This window comes from Galeopterus variegatus, unplaced genomic scaffold (genome assembly GCF_000696425.1).
Source record: "Galeopterus variegatus unplaced genomic scaffold, G_variegatus-3.0.2 Scaffold88, whole genome shotgun sequence".
Taxonomy (NCBI): domain Eukaryota; kingdom Metazoa; phylum Chordata; class Mammalia; order Dermoptera; family Cynocephalidae; genus Galeopterus; species Galeopterus variegatus.
In genome coordinates this window covers 433799-452435 of record NW_007726199.1, presented here as the reverse complement: position 1 = coordinate 452435, position 18637 = coordinate 433799, and the positions used below count along the sequence as shown (strand labels likewise).

Sequence of the window (18637 nt, the reverse complement as noted above, 5' to 3'; positions counted from 1 at the left end):
AGAAGGAGGGTCAAAGGTAACATGAAGGTTTTGAGTCTGGGTATCAGAAGACGGAATATGTTCAGTGGAAACATGATCATCGGTTCTGGATCACCTCAGTATGAGATGGTGACAAGATGGACAGAAGAGAGGACAAAATGGAAAAGCAGAAATGGGGCACGTGGTGGGACAGGGAGTGGGGTTGAAAGAAAAAATTTGAGTAATGGCAGGAAAACAGAAAATCATAGCATTTTTATGGTAAAAACAATTGTTTATAATGTGCCTGAAGAGCCCAAAGAAAGATTCCTTATAATAAGGTGTAACAGAGGAGGTGTTCATGGACTGTGTCTTGAACTACGCATTGGTTTTGACAGGTTGAAAAGGGAAGGGGGTTGTTTTAGGTACAGGAAGACCCATGCGAAGGTGTGAATAGGCATCAGGTGTTCAGAGAGCAGTGACGGGGACAGGGTGGGGCTGGAGATTCCCTGGGAGGGCTTGGCATACCAGGCTAAGGAAGTATGGATTTTGTTCCAGAGGTAGCTGGATGCCATCAAAGGTTTCTGAGCAGGAAAAGAGTGTGAGCGGTATGGGGTATAGACTGGGAAAAGAAGAAATCTGAGGCACACAGGTGAACATACAGTCCACACACAAGAAAATGAAAGCCAAGCTCCTCAGAGGAGCAAGGCTGGGAGAATGAGGCTCACCTGTGAGCTGCCTGTCTCCTCCCCCTTCTGCTTGCAAATAGGCAAGATCAGGATGCACCAGAAGTCCAGGATTATAGCCCCTTATACATGCCTCTGTCATCCGTGCTTCCAGTGTTTCAAATACTTTTTTCTTTGTCACATGAAGAATACCCAGGTTTGCAAAGCTGGAGAAAAAGCAGTAACAGCAGCAACAATCACCACCAAAAGTTAGGCAGTCAGTGACTCTGGCTTCACTTTAGTAAAGTAGATTTTAAAAAAATACTCAGGCCCTCAATGTCTTATCCAAATCCCTCAGGGCCCTATACCCACCAGCTGCTAAACAAAACAAAACAAAACACAAATCCCTTGGGGCTAGAAACATTTCAGAATTCAGTTTTTTTTAAATTTATTTTTATTTTTTAATATTAGAAAGATAATATATGGCATATATTGCATATTACATAATAGTCTCAGAAGGTCTGGTGTGCACATTGTAATCAAACACATTAATATATCTTCAGTTAAACATATAACTAGACTCACCAAATAGAAAGATGAAGACTATAAATAGCTGCACATCAGGTCAGATTGGGTTTTGCTACCAAATGAGTAGCATTTGGTTTGGTAGAGCTTATTGGTTTTCAGAGTTTATTAGACTTCCAAATTGTGATTAAGAGAGTGGGAGTATGTGTGGGTGTATATATATATATACACACGCATATAAAAATAAATAAATAAATAAGTAAGTTTTACCTAGACTCATTTTAAAGTATATTCTATGGGAGTTGTATAAAAATAACTTAAAATTCCAAATATAGTACTAACTTTTTTTTTTTTTTTTAAGAATAAAAGGAATGGGCCGGCCCGGTGGCGCACTGGATAGTGCGCCGCTTGGGAAGCATGGCGGCACTCCCGCCCGAGGGTTCGAATCCCACATACAGACCGGTTCCCGCTCACTGGCTGAGCGAGGCACGGGAGCAGCACCGAGGGTTGCAATCCCGTTGCCGGTCCCCGGTCCGGTGCAGGGGCTTCACTGAGGGTTGCGATCCGTTGCCGGACACGGAAAAAGACAAAAAGACAAAAAAAAAAAAAAAGGGATATGCTGACTGAGCGAGGCACGGGAGCAGCACCGAGGGTTGCAATCCCGTTGCCGGTCCCCGGTCCGGTGCAGGGGCTACACTGAGGGTTGCGATCCGTTGCCGGACATGGAAAAAGATAAAAAAAAAAAAAAAAAAAAAAAAAAAAAGGAATATTCTATTTGAAAGGACTTTTTGTTTTTCCTTTTAGATCATCCTTGGGTTTCTAGATGGGATTTAAAGTCTACCTGGAATCCCACCTTTTCCTGGGTTATCTATAAGGTTGGAATTATTTATTACCTCTAGAATTGTGATCTAGTTCTATATGTACTCAGGCTGAGGGTACACATGTAATCAGTGATGGAGAGTCTTTTATCTTATGAAGGTTACAAATCTATAGAACAAAATATGTTAATAAGCTAAAGAAAGCAACTGAAGGGATTTTTAAGAAAATATATAAAATGCTCAAGCCATTCATTTTTTATATAAAGTACATAAAACAAAGAAGTGTATTCAGTAAATATAATAAGACAAACAAAAAAGCACTTTACCAAGGAGACTCATTCATTCAACGAATATTTCCAAAATGATCATGGAAAGATTCATATTATCTTTTAATTCTATTTTTCCATGAACTTTCTGAAGTACCCTTGTGTAATTTAGAAGGTAATAATTGTCATCAAGAAAAAGATGGTGGGAGTGGGGGACAGGAGAGGTCAGGAAGAACCACAGTGAAAATATGGCAACTGAGCAAAGACTTGAAGGAAGTGATGGTGAACATGTGACTATGTGGAAGAAAAGCATTCAGAGACAGAAGGAACAGCAAGTGCAAAGACCCTGAGGTAGGAACATGCTGGTGTTTTGAAGAGACAACAATGCAAGAAGGTCAATGCGGCTGGAGTGAAATGAGCAGTAGTAAGTGAAGAGTTCAAAGAGGTGAGCAGGCCCACAACTTTTAAAGCCTTATAAGTTTTTGTAAGGACTTTTCTTTTATTCTGGCTTTTATTCATAAAGAAAAAAATAAAGATTACTAAAGGGAAGAAAGATATTATGACAACTGGACTGAATAAAACAAAGAACAAGCTCACATGGGAAGTCAGTTAACTAGGTTAAGAAAATAGATGAGGTGAAGGCAGAATTAAAGGAGCACTCTTACAGAGACCCAGAAACAGAATGAGTCATGTGTCCAGACAGAGACAAAAAAAAAAAGTGGATGGCTGAGACACACTGAGAAGAAAATATACCACTAGAATACAAGCTCCTAGAAGGCAGAGATCTCCAGTGTTTACAACAGTGCCTGACATATGGGTGTCTAATCAATGTCTGTTGAATAAACAAATGTGTAAATTAATACAGCACAGAAAAGTATGTAATATGACATACTGCTATGCATGCAGGCCTAGGCAGTTTTTCAGAAACAACACCTTCATCTTTTGGCCTTTCAGGCCTTACTGCTGTAAAGAACACTTACAACAACAGGAAAATGTGTTATCTCCTAGGTAAGCAATACAAACATCTGTGTAACACTTTACACTTTACCATCTATAAAATGCTTTTTGTGTATATTGTCTAATTTAATCTCTGTGAAAAAGGCATTATCCTTTTTATTCATTATGTGAACAATGAAGGATTTACTCTAGTAACAAAACAATACAGAAGTTAGTCTTCTGCTTCAAGTAATGGGATAACACAGACTGGATTGAACCTCCCACCTTAAACAACTGAAAAACACATGAAAAAATGTTTTTCAGGCACTGGACAACAGGCAACACAGAACAGTGATCCTTAAGAAAAGGGAATCCTGCAATCACTCTGGCTTAAAGCCTAGGGAAGGTTCCAGGATGCAGCACAGGAAGGAGGAGGAACCCAAACAGATCCTGGCAATCTCCCTAAGTTGAGGAGACACAGTTAAACATTTGAGGAGGCCCAGGAGGCTAGAATTTACAGGCAGAGCACCAGAGAGGAAGGAACTACACACCCAGACACTCACAGATCTACTCAAATCTTCATCTGTGTACTGATCAGAGCATGTGTGTGAGAAAACAACCCAAAGCTGGGAAAAGAACCACCATAAGGGAGCAGGCAGAACAATTCTTGTAGCACACACAGGGCTGACAGTTCAAGAAGCTTTGTAATACATCAGTTTAAATATTCAGAAAGGTACTGCCTTACTAACGGTGTCAAATCAACCCTAGACTAAAGCCTTCTCTAGTCTCTCTAACAAAGCTTAAAAAGGAAGTCTAGAAAGGATCAAACTGTTCCCAAATTTAACTTCAACCAAGTCCTCAAAAATATTTAAAGGCATACCCCCCCCCCAAAAAAAATCCAGCACCCAACAATCCAAACATCAAAATGTCTGTGATCCAGTAAAAAATTACCAGACACGGAAAAAGTAAAAAAAAATATAATTCGTAATGAGGATAAAAGTCAATCAATAGAAACAGATCCAGAAATGATACAGAAGACAAAATTTGTAGACAAGTACATTGAGGGCCGGCCCTGTGGCGCACTCGGGAGAGTGCAGCACTGGGAGCGCAGCGGCGCTTCCGCCACGGGTTCGGATCCTATGTAGGACTGGCTGGTGCGCTTACTGGCTGAGCGCGGTGCGGGGGACACCAAGCCAAGGGTTGCAATCCCCTTACTGGTCACGAAAAAGACAAAAAAAATAAAAAAGACAAGTACACTGAAATAGCTATTATAAGTATATTTCATGTGGCCAAAAAGATAAAAAGCACTAGAATGCTAAGGAGAGACATAGGAGATATAAAAAAAAAAAGACCTCAAACAAACCTGTAGAGATGAAAAGTACAATATCTGAGAAGAAAAATACACTAGAAGAGATTGAGAACATATTAGACATGACAGACAAAAAAAATCAGTGAACTTGAAGACATAGTAATAAAACTATCCAAAATGAAATACAGAGAAAAAAAATGGAGAGGAAAAAAAGACAGATCAGTGAGCTGTGGAGCAATTTCAAATGGCCAAACATATGTGTAATTGGGGTTCTAGAAGAAGAGGAAAAGAGAATAGGGCCAAAACAATATTTGAAAAAACAATGGCTCAAAGTTTTAAAATTCAATAAAAAGTATAAACCCAGAGATCCCAAGATCTCAATGAACAATAAGCACAGGAGACAAAGAAAACTACACTAAAGTCCATCATAATCAAATTGCTTAAAAACAGTGATTAAGAGAAAATCTGAAAAGCTTCTAGAGAAAAAAATGTACAGAAGTAGAAAGATAAGATTGACAGGAGACTTCTTGTTGGAAACAAGGCAAGCCAGAAGACAGTGCGGCAACATATTTTAAGGAGGTGAAAGAACAACAATGTCAATGTAGAATTCTGTACTGTTTAAAAATAGCTTTGAAAAACAAAGATGAAATAAAGACTTTTCAGACATACAACAACTGAAAGAATTCATCAGCATCAGATCAGTAGTACAAGAAAAGTTAAAGGAAGTGCTTCAGGTAAAGAAAATAATACCAGATAGAAATCTTGACCTATAAAACAGACTGAAGAGCCCTACAAATGGTAAATATGTGGGCAAATTTCTTTAAAAGATAATGGACTGTTTAAAGCAAAAATAAAAAAAATACATATTGAGAAATTTATAATATATATAGATGTAAAATGTATAACATGACAGCACAAAGGCTCAGAGAGGGGAAATGAAAGTATGCTGTTCTAAGGTCCATATACCATACATGAAGAGTTATAATGTTACTTAAAGGAAGACTATGATAAGTTAAAGATTTACAGTGTAAACCCTAAAACAATTGCTAAAAAATACAAAGAGGAATAAACCAGAAAGTATATAAAATGAAATCATAACAAATAATCAATTAATCCAAAAGAAGGAAGAAAAAAATAAAAGAGGGAACAAAGATCAGATCTGACAAGAAGGGGAAAAAAAAAAAAAGCAAGACGAAAGATTTAAACATAGCCATATCAATAATCATATTAAATATAAATGGCCTAAATGCCCCAATTAAAACTCAGAGAATGTCAGACTAAATAAAAAAGCAACACTCAACTATATGTGGTGTATATTTACTTTGAATATGAAGACACATATAGGTTAAAACTAAGAGGATGGAAAAAATATGTACTATGTTATTAACATTAACAAAAGAAAGCTGGGGCTGGCTGGTTAGCTCAGTTGGTTAGAGTGTGGCCTACAACACCATGGTCAAGGGTTCAGTTCCCTGATCTGGCCAGCTGTCAAAAAAACAAAAAACAAAAGAAAGCTGAAGTAGATATATTAGTATCAATCAAGGTAGACTACAGAGCAAACAATATTACAGGAAAAAGAGGGCCATTTCATAATGATACGGGGGTCAATTCATTAAAAGGACATAAGAATCCTAAACATTTATGCATCCAATAATAGAGCTTTACAAGAAGCAAAATCTTATAGACCTGAAAGGAGAGACACATCTATAAATATAGTCAGAGATTTCAATACTCCTCTCTCAATAACTGATATAACCAGCAGACAGAAAATCAGTAAGTACATAGAAGACATGGATAACACTGTCAAACAACTTGGTCTAATTGACATTTATATATCATCCACTCAGCAAGATAAGCACACTCTTTTTAAGTATGCAAGAAATATTTACCAAGATAAAACCCATAAAACAAGTCTCAACAAATTTAAAAGAATTCAAATCAAATCAATTCAAGTCTCTTACCACAACAGAATTAAATTAGGTATCAACAGTTGATAGATACCTCTGTGGGATTATATTTAAATCAAGATTGGCCATGTAATAATTAATTGTTGATGCTGGGTGATGGGTACAAAGGAGGCTCATTTTGCTATTCTTTCTAGTTTTGAATATATCTTACACAAAGTGTAAAAGAAAATGAGAGCAGATTATTATTATTAGCACATGCAAAGGAAAAAATTTTGGATCACAAATGGTAATACACAAAAATGCAAAATGGTACATCCACTTTGGAGAACAATTTGGCATTTTCTTATCAAGATAAACACACACTTAGCATATGTCCCTGCAATTTCACTCCTCATTATTTACTCAGAAAAAATGAAAACTTACTCTCACACAAAAGTAGCTTTATCATCAAAACCAGGAAAGAAACCAAATATCCTCCAACAGGTGAATGAATAAAGAAACTGTAGCACACAGATACAATGCAATATTACTTAATAATCAAAAGGAATAAGCTACTGATACACATAACAACACGGAGGAATCTTAAATGCACTTTGCTAAGTGAAAGAAATCAGACTTAGAAAAGACTACATATTGTTTGAGTCCATTTATACATCACTCTGGAAAAGGTAAAACTACAGGGATAGAAAACAGATCAGTAGCTGCCAAGGCCTAGAGTACAGGTAAGAGTTGACTACAAAGGGGCATACAGGGATTTTGGGGGTGATGGAACTATATATCTTGACTGTGGTGGTTGTAAGGGTATTTGCCAAAACTCATAGAAATGGACACTTTAAAGGATGCATATTACAGTGTTTAGCTTATACTTCAATAAACTTAACAAAACATTTTTTAAAAAAGAAAATTAAGAAAGATTAATACAGCTAATAATGCAACTGGGACTACTATCCTGTTTCTTACTCAAAATACCATATTTTACACAAGTGGTTTTCAAAGTGTAGTCTCTAGACCAGCAGCATGAGCATTACCTAAGAACATACTAAAATACAAATTTTGGGGCCCCCTCCGAAACCTACTGAATCAGAAACTCTTGGGGTAGGACTTAGCAATCTGTGTTTTAACAAACCCTCCAAGTGACTCTGACACACCCTAAAGTTTGAGAACCACTGCTCTTCACTCTGCTATCCAATGAGATCAGAATCTCTGGGAGGAGGGCCTGGCATCAGTATTTTTATAAAGTGACCCAGGTTGACTTTAATCGGCAGTCAGGTGTGAAACCCTCTGCACTATGCTGGATTCTTCCATCATCATAATCCCCTGGGAACTGCTGCCCTCTGGCTGTGTCTGAATCCCCATATCATTGGATTGGGATTCAAAAGTGGCCCCTCTATCTGGCCCTTCTTTCTCTCAGGACTCAGACATTTCACAGGACTTAAAAGCAGCCTCTGACCCACAATACACACCCTAACTTGGAGGTTAGATACTTCCAACTTCAGTCCATACTTAGTCAATTTTCTCCAAGCAGCTCCTTTTCTGTGTATAAAGGTTCAACCATATGACATCACCAATAATCAACTGTTTTGGGGCCTATAAAAATAGCAATCTAATATGGTCTGCATTGGCTCATTGAGGAAGGCCTTGTTTCTCCTTTGTATTTTTATATTTAGATATCTACTTTTAGTGCTTACCAGTTGGTATATGCTGTATATTTTAGCTGCAGGGAAAAAAAGAAAGACTCAACATCTCTCTACACTGTGGCTGCCAGGAAGCAAGAGGGTGTGGTGATTATTGGTGAGAAAAGTGGCCTAAAGCAAAGTCAAGTAACATAGATATTTTCCACTGAACGAAAATTTCCAAGAACTAAAATGTTTTTGAAATAAATTGTTGATATTATGGGTCTAAAATAAAATACCAAGCTAGGATTATTATTATTTTATTTTTTTTATCAAGAAAGGCAATAAAGACTAACTAAATAAGAAATGAAAAGTAAAATTAAAGCTAACTTTAAAGAGATTTAAAAAGACAAATCCCCCAAATTAAAGCAATCAAACCCATAATCAAGACTTGGTTAAACATGAATATTTTAAAATAGATAAAATACTTTTGAAAACAGAAACTAAAGTTTATTGAGAAATCATACTGAGAAAAAGGTGAAGAGAAACGCTACAAAAAAAGGTATTTCTTTTAGTTTTGATCGTTTAAAAGCTATTTATCTTCGCGGTGTCATTCTTTACATATCTTTTTTGATGTGTTGGATCATTGCCCTCCTTGTGAATCTAAACTCTTAGCCTAATCTGTATTATTGAAAACAGGTTATCTTGGTTCTATTTCCAGTATTGACAAGTCTAAGGAATAACTTTGGCTATCTTCCTAAATTTCTCTATGTGATACTCTTGCCTACAAGTCAGAACTGAATAATAATAATCGATGTCATATCATAAATATATATGTGGCAAGTTTGCTCATGTTATTTCAAATATTAGCTAATGTTTGTGGAGAATTTAAAATTATGGAGATGGAAAGGGCCTGGAGATAGATTCTATAGCTCAGCCCTCTTATTTTATAAGTGTAGAAATTAAGATCCCTAAGAAGTCATGCAATTTACCCACAGTCCTACTGCTGAGAATGAAAAAAACTGGAAATCAAATTCTGGATTCCAGACTGCTAGCATGTTCTTTCTACAAAAAAGCAATCGGAAACTTAAAAAGAGAGAGAGAGACAGAGAGACAGAGAGACAGAGAGACAAATGAATCATGAAGGAAACAATGTATCTTGGAAAACATTCTAAGTAAAAATTTCTCAGCTAAAAATCAAATTAGAGAGTACCAATGTTTCTTAAAACACTCTGAACAAGAAAGACAACTGAGTCTATTATTAACTCTCAAGTGGCATCATCTTGGTTAAATTTCTCAGCAAAATTGCATAGGGTTAGAAAATCCCACAGCACTACAACCAAACAGACATCATGATGATCAAACTTAGGAGTTTAGATTCTGAAAATGCTCATTAAAAGAATGAATGAGTGGTAAGTTCTCCCAACTACTGAGCCTCACACCCTACTGCAATAAAAGAGAGTAAAAGAATCCCTCACTTTCCTCCGAGACAGGGAATTTACTTCTGCTCCTGCTCTAGATCCCAAATTAAATAACCATTAGTTCTTCCTAAAATCTTGAAAGATAACTATACCAAACCACAGAAACACCAAATTACAAACAACACACTGGAAGTTTTATAATATCAAATATTACTAATAGGGAACTTCATCTATAATTTCTTCTAAAGGATATGGTTATCACACAGATTAAACAAGACCAAAGAGAATAAACACTTCTAACTGACAGGTGCCTATTGGAGTAAATCTCAGAAACACTAAGTGATCAATTAGTCTGAAACTGAAAATCACCCCACATTTCAAAGCTTTCACAGGTCAGTCACTGGAAGGGTATTCCAAAGCAACAGTATTCCTGTGACATGCAACAGGAAACAAGCCAGCCTCAAGAGGATGTTGAAACAAGTTTGTGTAAAGCAAACTGGAATTTTTGAAATCAATGTAAGCTTCTTCCTTCAATCTAGAGTCTTTTTTTTCTAGCTTCAAAAGAATCAGATTTTAGTGACTTAAAAGAAAGCTCTCTCTCTAGGTTTTTCACACTTAAATATTTTCACAGTCAAACAAAGAAATACCTAGGAACATGAAAGCTCAACCTCTCCAATAACAACCGACTTGAAACTTGATCGGAATTCAAAGCCTAAAATGCTACCATCAGCTTAATTATGGTTGATTTAAACAATTCCTTTCTTTTGAGTAATAGCCCAGATTAACTAAGATTTTAGCAATAAACTAAACCAGGATTAGAAAACTCTGAAAAGTATTTTTAAAAATTAAACAAAAATTAATTAAAATTTTCTTACTACTTTTGTTTTTAAGGAGTCCCAATATAAGACAAAACAACCACTTCAAGGATTATTGATAGCACATATTGTGTGCTAAATTACTCTGCTGTGTGCTATTCCAGTATTTTGGGAAAATGAAAAATAAAATCTGATTTTCAGCACGGTAAGTATGTCTTATTAAAAATTTTCTTAATTTTTTTGTACTGAAATTATTTCTTTAAAACTTCATTCATTAAATAGCTTGTTTTATCTGACCAACCCTTAAATGAATGTCACATTGTATTTTCATTTCATGTCTAATGAATGTCAAAACAAATTTGCATACTTTGGCTTCTTATCTGTTCACATTTTCTAATCAGTACAGAGCTGAAATAATATTTATTTATCCACTTCATGCTTCAAATACTAATATTATAAATCTATTAAAAGAATCATCAAGAATGTAAAATTACCTATAAGGTATTGATTTCTGCTATTGTTAGGTTTCTTCTAATCTGTCCTTATCTTTATTTCTAGGAGAAGGGAAATATTATTTTAAGTGGCACAAATGCCTCCTATATCAAGTGACAATTTAATTTACCATCTAAACTGGGCCACCTTTAGAGTGGAAGAGGGTGCTACATGGGGTCTTCAAAAAGTTCATAGAAGGATTCATATTATGTTTTAATTCAATTTTTCCATGAACTTTTTGAAGTATCCTCATTGATGTAGATTGGATGCCCCCCAGCCTCACTGATACTTAATCCCCACTGTAACTGTTGAGGATGGGAAATCCTCTTATGATAATTGAAAGCTGGGGCCTTGAAGAGGTGATTAAATTTTAAGACCATGCCATAGTGAATGTATTAAAAATGGTGGTCAGGGGTGTGGTTCTGAGGGCTTCAAAAGGAGAGCACATGAAGAGCTATCTCCTTCTCTGCTCCACCATTTTGCAATGTGATACCTGCCATCACTGTGGCCACCATAGAGACCCTCACCAGATGTGTTCCCTATACTGTGGACTTCCCAGCCTCTGAAACTACAAGCAAATAAATTTCATTTTCTTTATAAAACACTCAGTTCTGTGTATTTTGTCATAAGCAACAGAAATGACTGATACGCTCAGATAAATAATTAGGCTAGAACCACATCTGCAAACTGGACTCTCAGGCAAATCCAGACATCTGGTCAACTTAGTCTTTGGAGTCTAAGTGAGAACACAAGTTTTCATGTTCTTTTGAGGCCCTCTGAGGATCTCAGAAAGATGCCTAATCAAAAGGGTTTGTTCATTCCAAGACCCTGTATCCTATGTTCTACCTGTTCCTACCTTCTATAGCATCATGTACCCTCACTTACCCGACCACCATGTCCTTGGGTCCAGCAGTTACAGTGCAGATCCCATCCTCACAGTGTTTTCCCACCAGGCTGTGGGCATGGAGGTGGATATTTTTTCCATTTGTGACCAACTGAACAATAACCTTTGCAGGTCCCACATAGTTGCAGATCTATATAGGAAGCACATTTCAAAAGTTAGCACATCTGACTATATAGCAACATGGAAAAATGTTTATGATAAACCAGTAAGTATAAAAAGTATGATACAAAGTTATGCACATCCATACATATATGACCACAGTCCTTTTTAAAAGTATGTGATGAACACATGACAGGATGGAAATAAATCAAATGTTGACGGTGGTCGTTTTGTGTGGTGGGAAGATAATACTCCAGGAAGCAGGCTATTTACAATATATACTATATGTTGTTAAAGTTGGAACAGCACATCTTGGAGGATGCTGTGTGGCCATGAAGCATCTCTTTCCTACTAACCAAGAACACAATTCTTCTGCACTCATGTCACAGGTTTTGGTTACAAAATGTATGTAAATAAATGTGGTAGATCAATGAGAAGAGAATAGGTGATTGAAGGTAATCAAGGGAAGGAGGGAGATGAGCCAAACAGTCCATCCTAACTCTCTGCCATATGATTAGATGACAGAGTCTTGTCCAGGGACCTGGATCTGTGGGTTGACTATGGACACTCAAGCCCATGGACTTGGCCTGCAGGCATCTGTTAGGATACCTGAGCCTTCAGTAGCCTTCTCTGCTGTGAGCTCTGATAATTAAGTTACATACGCTCAGGTCATTGTAAGTTTCTTCAACTCAAAAAAGTGCACTCCTTAAGTGCAAATCCTGATTTCACACCTGTTTAGCTCTTGTTTTATAAAATCAGATTTTTCCATTTAAGGTAATCTACTTTTTATTGGCTTATCTTTAAAATGATGACAATAGCAATAAAAAGGAAATAGTATGGAGATAATGGCATTTTAAGCAAAAAGATCTTGGACACCCTTTCTCCTCTCGTTGGTCATCCAGTCCCCTATAGTAGACCAAAGATTCCTTCCTTGAGAAAGCCCCAACACTAAAATCATACTAACAGAAAGACCAATGGCCTTACTTTAACCTTCCTGAATCTTAAGTTAGAACCCTCTGATAAATTCAGCCAAACTGTTGGAAATTCACTGTGTCTCCTCAAAAGATGACCAACCATCCTACTTTGCCTGACACTGAGGGGTTTTCTGGGATGCAGGACTTTCAGAGCCAAAACCAGGACAAGCTATCTCCTTAGCTCATACGTACTTTTGAGGAAGTGCCTGAACTAAATCCAGGATCTCCCAACTATACAATCATTAGAAGTTAATATGCACAAGCAGCCCATAGCTCAAAAAACAAGTAATCCCACCTAGAGATGGCTCCTTGATGGAAGCCCTTCTGATACCACTTCAGGAAGAACCTAAACCTGCCAATAAAACTTCTTGGAAAGAGAATCCTTTTCAACCAGCCTATTTCTTCTATAAACATCATCAAATGAACTCATATTCCACTGAAGCAAGGTAGGATTTTCTCAGTATGGATTTTTTTCCCAATCCAATCTTTCATCACAAGAATTGAGAAGTTGATCAAAGCTGGGATTATCCCCAGGAGCATTTAGGGGGAGAGAAGTTACATCCATGTACAAAGGATAGGCTCCCCTCCAACTATTGAAGCTCCACTGGGAACCACAGGGGCTCCTTGCTTGAACTTTGGAGAAGAGATGCTGCAAAGGTTTGCTTCTAAACTCTCTTAACCCCCCTTCCCAAGGAGCAGGGCCACCAGCAGGAGTAGCCTCCAGTCCTTGAGCAAGCTAATCACAAAGAGGGTTTAGGATTAAATTTGATTTTATCAAAAATCACCTGGAAAGACAAAGAAATAATTTCTTAAACAGGTATAGCACTTAAAAAACCCTCTAGGTATAAAGCTAATTATGAACTTAATATTTTCCCATTTATAACAGGCAGAAAGCCTTTGCCCTTAAGTACAGGACAGAGAATGAGAAGTTCTGGGTTTGCTTCAAAGTTGGCTGTTGTCTCTACATACTCTCTGGATTGTTGCCAGTTCTGTATCTTGGTGTCAACATGTGAAATCAGTCTTTGTTATGATGAATATCCCACAGTGGCTTCTTCAGCAATAAATGAACAGTGAAAGAGCACCAAATAAACCATGTAATTTCACTTTTAAGTGGCACTGAGCACAGGAATGCAACAGGGTAAGGCATGATGAAACGCTTCACTTGGGTGAAATTGGGTAGGCTTTCCACTCTAGCAGGACAGCAGAAGGAATTCAGAGATTAAAGTCCAATCTCTTTGGATATTTAGACACTTCATAATTGCCACTATGAGATAATTAGTCACTGAGGGAAAGAGATGGGAAGTGTCCTCAGAAAGTCCTCACATTTTTTTCTTACTATTACTTCATGACTGAAGGGTGGCAAGAATGAGGAACCGGGTTGTCTCTGAGGTAAAGGACCTGAGAAATTTGCCAATGACTAATGTGCTGTTTGATCCATTTGAAACAGTCCAAGTCAGCACGATGTCATCTGGTTTTTACATAGACCACAGAGCAACGACAGGGAGGCCCCTGGGTTTTGTGGACTTTCCAAAATACTGACTGAAAGAAGAAAGATGAAGTGCAGGGACAGAAAAAACTGGCACTATTGGCAAATCCCAGGGCACATGAAGACACTGGCCTTCTAACTAGGAGGAGAGCATACTTCATAAAATGTCATGATGACTGAGAGCTATTTGCAATTGATTAAAAAATTCACTTGCTCTGTGGAGAATTTACTTTTTATTTAGCCTCCCTCTGACTTCTTTGAATAGTGGTTTCCTTGAAAATTAAGTTTAGAGAGAGCAACTATATCTGCCTCAAAGGTGGAGTTATTTCTGAAAGAGTCTGGACATAGCAGTCTCTTAATAAACAATAATGGCTTCAATACAAGTTAAGCTTTCAATTACAGCTAAGGAGACAAAGGTGACGAAAGTGAGTAACTGGCTACCCAGGGACACTGTAAGGGCATGGACTTTAGGGGCAGACTAGCTGGACTGGAAGACAGTTCCACCATTTACTAGCTGTGTAGCCTTGGGAAGAGCTCAGTTTCCTCGTCTATAAAATGGGGACTATCAGAGTACCTCAAAGGGCTGTGGTGAGAATTAAATACATTAATGCATATAAAGTCTTTAGAACAGTACCCAGCAAATAATAGTAGTATATGAGTGTTAACTATTACCTTGTTTATTACTGTAATGTACTCTTCAACCTAGAGATCTTTAAATAATACAACTGCCCTGAGATAATTTTTTTAAAAATCCTGTCTAAAAGCAGATGGCTGGAATAAATACCTAAACAGGCCACTTCTATTCCTAGGGTAAATCTTTTCTCCAGAGAGCCATATTTTGTTGGGCTTTGTTAATTTTCTAATAATAATTATGTTACTATAGTAACAGCTTTCATTTTGGGGGGTACTCAGGATTTCTTGGCTTCCTTGATGAAATTTAAGATTTCTTCTAGGAGCTTTATGATTCAACACCTACTGACGATCACAGGCTAGATCTGCTTTTTGATTAAGAAGCAGAAACCAAGGGTTTCAGATAATACCAATCTTAGTCAAATCACCACCTTTTATTTAAAAGAATTCTGTCATGCTGTGGCAAGGTACATGTTGGCTCTTTAAAGACTGTTAAAAGAAGTATTCTAGAATTTTCTAGGAATCAGAATTTAAAATGTCCAGTTTACTCTCTGGGTAAATTTGGCAAAAACACTTTGGCAGAATGTAGAGTCAACATGAATGTAAGACGTGACACATGAAGTAGTTCTCAACTGCTTAGCTTTTCTTGTGAAGTGATGATGGCGATGGTGATAATAATGAAGAGAAGCAGGGAAAAAATCTACAATTTTCCAACAGAAATCTATCCTGACTTAATTTGTGTACCTGACTTTGTCCTCTATCTCATAAAGCAGCAGAACAATGTGACTAAGTCTAAGCCAGGCTCTGAAGCCAGGCTGCTGGGCTCAAATCCCCCTGCTGCAACTTATTAGCTGTGTCAACAGGGAAAGATGGTTATTATCTCTGGATTTCAGCTTCTATGTCTTTAAAATAAAAGTAACAATGCACTTGATTTCATAGGACTGTTTTTAGGCTTAAATGAGTTAATACAGTGCTTGGTGCCTGATGGGATCGACAATCTGAAATATAAATCCTCTCTCCATTCAGGCTATTACTTCACTGATAACCCAAATTCATCCAATTATCCAGTGAATGTTTATTAAGCCCTTTCTATGTTCCATGCACCACAGTAAGTCAGAAAGGGATACATTGTGACAGCAGAATAGACATAACCCCTATTCTTGGGGAACTAAAGAGTGGGACTGATACTAATTAAAAAATCTCACAAATAAATGTAAGAGCATAACTGGGAAGAGCGTACAAAGAAGATATATGATAGAGATTTGAGCTGGTCAGGAAGTCAGAGAAAGCCTCTGGAGGGAACAATGAAGGCTGAGATTGGAAAGAAGATTAGGGGTGTAAAAAAGGAAGGGGTGGGCAGGGGACAAGGGGGCTGAGAGACTATTCCTGGCAGAGAGAACAGCATGTATGAAGGCTCTGTGGTGAGAGTCCTACTCATGACCTCCTCAGACCTACTCACTGCCACTTCTCAGGGTTTCCTTCAAGTGGTCACCCCCTATCCCCCAGTGCCAGGTGTCCCTTCTCTTCCCTGTTGAGAACCATACAATCTCCAAGGGTGGGACCTAAATCTGAATCTTCCATGACACCCTCTTCACTCCTTTAGCACACAAAACTCCACTACTGTCACTTTTGGGGGAAATATGATTGGAGGGGACCAGGAAGGAAAACCATGCAACTTATTGCAACAAGATGGTAAAACCAACTGGCAACTAAAGGGCTATTGACTTACTTCTCTTGCTTGTTAAATTGTCAAAGCACATATAGCTATACTTCCTGATTTAAATGCTAACTCAGCCAATCCCCACAAGAGCCCTATAGAGTCAGTAGTGGTACCCCATTCCACAGCTGAAGAAACTGAGGCTCAGTAAGATGAAGTAAATTGCCATGCTTCCTATAAAAGTAGTGATTGGGCAATTCTTTGAACTTGGGTCTGTCTACCTGCAAAGCCCATTCACATTTTCTATTACATTGGGCTATCACCTAGCTCAATCATTTTTTCTTTTGTATATATCCAGTCTCTTCAGTGTTGTATAGCTCTACTTTGCCTACCACAGTATTGGTACATGACAGTAATTCCTGAAAAACTTGTTTGTTTGGTTTTTTTGGTGTGTGTTGTGAGAAAGGAGGTCTCAGAGATAGCTGTGAGAGGTGGCAAAGGTGCACTTGTTTCCTTGCAAGCCTCTTTCATTAAAAAGTCCTGCCACAGACATTATTAAACCGTGCATTCATTCTTTTCTGTTAGGTTGCAAGTCAGATAATAATGAAAAAAGAAGAAAAAAAGGAAATAAAGAAAGAGGAGAACATTATTTTAACCTCTCAGGGATGAAAAATCATCAGGTTTTATTGTTCTTTATCATTTATTACTTGTTGAGCAAGCAGGAAGTACAGAATAACCTTTACTATACAAGGGAATACAGAACGATGTCTAACAGTTTCTGGCATAGGAAGATGCTCAGTAAAGTTATCCTCTTCCTTCTCTCTAAGGCAGGGGATTTCAAGTTGACCCAATTGGGGATCAAATCCCAGCTTTTCCCCCTTCCAGCCCTGTGGCCTTACACAAGTTAGATAACCTCTCTGAGCCCCAAGCTCCATATCCACATAACAGGGCAGTGTGACCTCAGAGGGCTGATTTGAGGACTGCAGAGTGCCTGACACATGGTAGGCACCATGGAAGCGCTAGTTCCTTTCCAAGTCTTTTATTTGTAAAGATCGCCTGGGCCTCCCAATGACCTTGTAAGGTAGGCGAGGTTGGCACTCATATCCCCATATTGCAGATAACAAAACAGAAGTTCAGTCAGATTGAGTACAAATGTCATAACCCAAAGTCAGACAGCCAAGGCACAGAGGACCTTGGAATTTATCCTGAGTCTTCTGAATATAAGCGTAGTATTCTCAGTAAGGTATGGGATGATATGAAAATATCCTCTTTGATCCACTCACTGCTGATGACATGGTTGTTCTTCTAGTAGTGCTTGTGGATTTGCATGGATTCGCTGACGTTCTTCCACCCTGTTTAGTGCCCTACTTGATTGACCAATAGCACATATGGCTCAAGATGGTAGGTTGGAATTAGAAGAGCAAACTGCCATTTAACACAACAAAATGGGCCAAGAGGGTCTCATCAACTACATAGAAAAGATGCATAAAATCTATGTCTACATATAATTCTGGTCTGAAAGTCTGATTTTTTTCTGTCATATTTTTTTTTTTGTCTTTTGTCTTTTTCTGTGTCTGGCAACGGATCGCAACCCTCAGTGTTGCCCCCGTACCGGACCGGGGACCGGCAACGGGACTGCATTTTTCCGTGTCCGGCAACGGATCGCAACCCTCAGTGTTGCCCCCCCACCGGACCGGGGACCGGCAACGGTATTGCAACCCTCGGTGCTGCTCCCGCGCCTCGCTCAGCCAGTGAGCGGGAACCAGTCTGTATGTGGGATCCGAACCCTCGGGTGGGAGCGCCGCCGCGCTTCCCAAGCGGCGCACTTATCCAGTGCGCCACCGGGCCGGCCCTCTGTCATATTTTGACTAGAGTTTCCTTTTTTGTTTTATTTTAATTTTCAGTTTTATTACATCAGATTTAGCTGCTCATAAATCATATTTCTTTCAGAAAATCAAGTAGCATACTCTTGCTAACTCTAAGAATTGCTGGGGATTGTACCTCAACAGGTGTCACCACCTCAATAACAAATTACAAGTAAGTCCTTACCTTTGCATGGCCTAATCATTCCTGATTGCAAAAGAACATGGGAGGAGGAGACAGTTTGTAATTTACAGATAAATTGTCTTACAAGTGTTCATGTATAAGCCAGTTTTTTACCTCTT

The 18637-nt window shown here is 38.1% G+C and overlaps 1 protein-coding gene across 1 annotated transcript in view; it reads right to left on the bottom strand.

Annotated features, from left to right (window-relative positions):
- NFKB1 (nuclear factor of kappa light polypeptide gene enhancer in B-cells 1) overlaps positions 1–18637 on the bottom strand; it is a 93485-nt gene that overhangs the window by 43220 nt on the left and 31628 nt on the right. Inside the window, exons 4-5 of the mRNA XM_008580828.1 lie at positions 11608–11756; positions 684–847 (exon numbers count right to left, since the gene is read on the bottom strand). Of these exons, the coding sequence (XP_008579050.1) occupies positions 684–847; positions 11608–11756 (313 nt within the window). The remainder of the gene's footprint in view (positions 1–683; positions 848–11607; positions 11757–18637) is intronic.